A 3,614-nucleotide genomic window follows, 5' to 3' on the forward strand; every position below is an offset into this window, starting at 1 on the left:
GGAGGGATTTGGACAAAGGCAGGTGGGAGGCCGAGAACCATGTTAAGGGTCTCTTCTTACGTATTCGAAAGCAATTACACGTTTCCTCCATTACTAATCTTCTTTTTATGTAGGCCAGACCAAAAATGCCATTATGAGGCCTTCGAGTGAAGGTGGCGAAGCTAAGTCCCCGGTTTTGAGACCGGAAAAGGATAAGGAGAGAAAAGATCCCTCACAACCCGAGGTTTCTAAACCCAAATCTCGAAGGGTAAGGAGAAAAACAATCTGCCTCCCGGCGGATGCGGTCAAAAAGTTGAGGGACCAGGATGGGGAAGAAGAAAAAGACACCTCGACGTTGATAGTTCGCTCTGGAAAGGCTATCGAGGTCGCTTCGCATTCCGAGCTGCCACCTGCTATAACCGAGCCTCACATAGAAGAGGCTTCGAAGAAGAGTTCGAGGGTGAACCCCAGGTCTCCTGAGGTCGAGACTATTTCTCGATCATCAACTTCTACACCGAGGCCGGTTCTGAAACTAGGAAGATTGGACAGAGCGCCCTGAGCGATTCGCTAGGGACCATGACAATAGGTCAATTGCCTTTAATGCCGGTCTTCTATGAAGAGGCCACCTCTATCTCACAATGCTGGATTAGCTCCAGACCAAGAAGGTGGATCCTCTTCCTACTCTGGTAGCTATGTGTCGAACACACCACCTCTATCTCCAAGGCATGTTGCTGATAAAGCGGTGCGTGCACACAATGCTGGTTTAGCTCCGGACCAAGTAGGTGGAGCTTCTTCCTACTCTGATTTGTCGAACACTCCACCTCCCCAAGCTGGTGCCTTATCTCCGGGGCATGAAATGGAAAAGATAGTGACATTTGAAGCTGCAAATTAATAACTAAAATCCAATAAATTTTTAGATGAGCAAAGGTGAAAGAATTAATTCTATACAAATTAAGGTCAATATTCAATTACATCATTAATTAATACAAAAAATAAATCTTTTAATGTGTGAAATCAACAAAAAGAAAATCACTTAAAGTGAACCGGGAGAGTACTCTAATTAAAAGCACTGAAATATGGAGTATATAGGATGCTGGTAGTGAAATGAAAGGGGGTCACTATAGTCATGTTTTCCTCATGAATTTGACTAATCTTTGAAATTAAATTGGATTAGATTAATTTAATATTTAATATTAAAATTAAAATATTTTTATAAAATTTTTCTCTATCTTTATAAGGTAGGGGTATGGTCTGCGTAAACACTATCCTCCCAAACCCAGTTATGAGATTACACTGATTTGTTATTGTATATTTAAAAATTATATGAAAAGTACTACACGTTGCATTTCTTTTTATGTCAATATAACGGAAAATATATTTTAAAATATTAGTAAATTCTATATAGTTTAAATCTTGACATATGAAACATAGGACGGAAGGAGTATCGGTAATGGAGTAATTAAGAAATAAAGCGATCTTAGCTTAAGGAATGAATCTATCTGATCAACAAGTAATAGATGAAGGATCCAATTTCATTTGCTGCAGCATTTTCGTATTATATTGGCACCTTTTTTAATTTTTTTTTTTGGTTTTCCACTTGATATTCGGTACCTGCATTGGAGCACAATATATCCGAATTCACACTACGTAGGGCCTCATTCGAGGAGAAACGCTCCCTACCAAAGATTTATTCATAACTAGGGCTTGAATCTGAGATCTCTGGTTAAGAGAAGAGCATCTCATTTGCTGCACCACATCCTTTGGTAGGAGCGGATGTAGAATGTCGATGACAGGTTCAATTGAACCTATGACTTTCGACGCGGATTAACAATTTATATGTAAAAATTCGTTAAAATTACATAAAAAATAGATATGATCCCATAAATTTAAAAATACAATAGATTCAATACTAAAATCTTAAAAGTTGAACCCATAAAATTTAAATATTGGATCCGCCTTTGTTTTGGTGGCTATTAGCGTCTGAGTAACTAGACTAGCTGGCCTTTTGAATTTCTTCACCTCTATTATTGATCCTATAAAGTATTTGAAAATGAAATTAATTAATCAACAAGTTTCTTATCATGTTTCTTTAAACTAGCATGATCTATGATGCTCCATCAATCAATATTAATTTTGTTACTCTAGCTTGTTATTTAAGTACTCAACTAGATATAACAATCATTGAATCTGTTTCAAACATTACGCAATTAAATAGAATTTAATACTATAGTTATTTCTTCCATAGAAAGTGACTGATAACAATTTTTTATAAATAAAATGTCCTTACATTACCAATATCATTAATCATTGATATGTGCCAGGTAACAATATTACTAATTTCAAATAGCATAAAATAGTTTTTTTTCTTCCTTTTGAGTATCGTACGGGATTCTTATTGTTCTCAAATAATAATAGAGTCAAATCTTTCTATAATTTTATTTGTTCCAAATACTTTTGAATATTATAGTGAGTTGTTGTTTTAGAAAATATATATTATAATAGAATATAAAATTTGGTTCCGGAAAAAAGTAGTTTTTACAGTGAAGTGCTATTATATAAGAATGTTGTTACAGTCAGACATCTCTATAACAACATCCTTATATAACAACACTTCATTATAAAAGCTAAGTTGTTCCGGAACAAAATTTCATGTTCTGTTGTAATATATATTTTCTATAGCAGCAATTCGCTATAACATTCAAAAATATCTAGAACAAACAAGGCTGTTATAGAGAGGTTTGACTGTATAAAGAGGTCCGACGGTATATTATTATATTCCAGGAATTTATTGCTTAAATTAATGATACATTCCTCTATTTAATCTCAACCTTGATCATTCCATATGCTCAAATTTTCAAAAAATGGCCGCTTTGAGCCGAATTTTCCAATCTGCATGCACTATAGTTTTAGGATATGGGAACCAAATTTCAAGTCAAGAAACTGAGAAAATACAAAAGATTAAGATGAAAAAAGAAGATGATTATGGTGAAATTTGTGCTTCATCTTCATTTTCAGAAGGATTTCAGATGCCACTTCATTATCCACGTTACAAGAAGGGAGATTATGAGAAGATGGAAGAATGGAAATTAGACATTCTTCTCAAGCAATATGGTTTCTTGAATTTTAATGGGACTTTGGAGGAGAAAAGAACATTTGCTATGGGTGCATTTTTATGGCCTGATCAACTTTGAATATGCCTTTCTTGGTCGGACCAACTCAACCAGCGATTTCCAACAAGTCTTTCTCTGAAATATCGCTTCTTCACTTCTCTAGCTATCTATCTATCATATGAAATAACTAAAGTAAGATGGTTTGAATATGACTTTCTTGGTCGGACCAACTCAACCAACGATTTCCAACGAGTCTTTCTCTAAAATATCGACACTTCCCTAGCTATCTATCTATTATATGTAAAAACTAATGTACATGTGAACTTCTACGAGCAGAACTACTTTTTTTCCCTTTTCTCTTTTATCTTTTATTAGAATGAAAAAATATGGCATATCGTTGGAGAGGAAGAAAGTTACTTTTGTATTAGTATGTGCACCATAGTAGTGAACTTTATGGGTGTGTTTGGTATGAAGGAAAATATTTTTCGGAAAATGTTTTCCAATTTTCCTATGTTTGGTTGGCTT

At 34.7% G+C, this 3,614-nt stretch overlaps 1 protein-coding gene across 1 annotated transcript; it reads left to right on the forward strand.

Moving 5' to 3' along the window:
• The first annotated feature begins 2,840 nt into the window (after positions 1 to 2,840).
• LOC104219786 (uncharacterized) lies at positions 2,841 to 3,170 on the forward strand. Its single transcript, XM_009770517.2, has one exon. The coding sequence runs from the start codon at positions 2,841 to 2,843 to the stop codon at positions 3,168 to 3,170; it is 330 nt and encodes a 109-aa protein (XP_009768819.2).
• Positions 3,171 to 3,614: the final 444 nt, after the last annotated feature.

The sequence above is a fragment of the Nicotiana sylvestris genome, chromosome 5, assembly GCF_000393655.2.
Source record: "Nicotiana sylvestris chromosome 5, ASM39365v2, whole genome shotgun sequence".
NCBI lineage: Eukaryota > Viridiplantae > Streptophyta > Magnoliopsida > Solanales > Solanaceae > Nicotiana > Nicotiana sylvestris.

Bases quoted from the DNA above. Each gene is read 5' to 3' on its own strand.
- LOC104219786 (XM_009770517.2), top strand. From the start codon at position 2,841: ATGGCCGCTTTGAGCCGAATTTTCCAATCTGCATGCACTATAGTTTTA.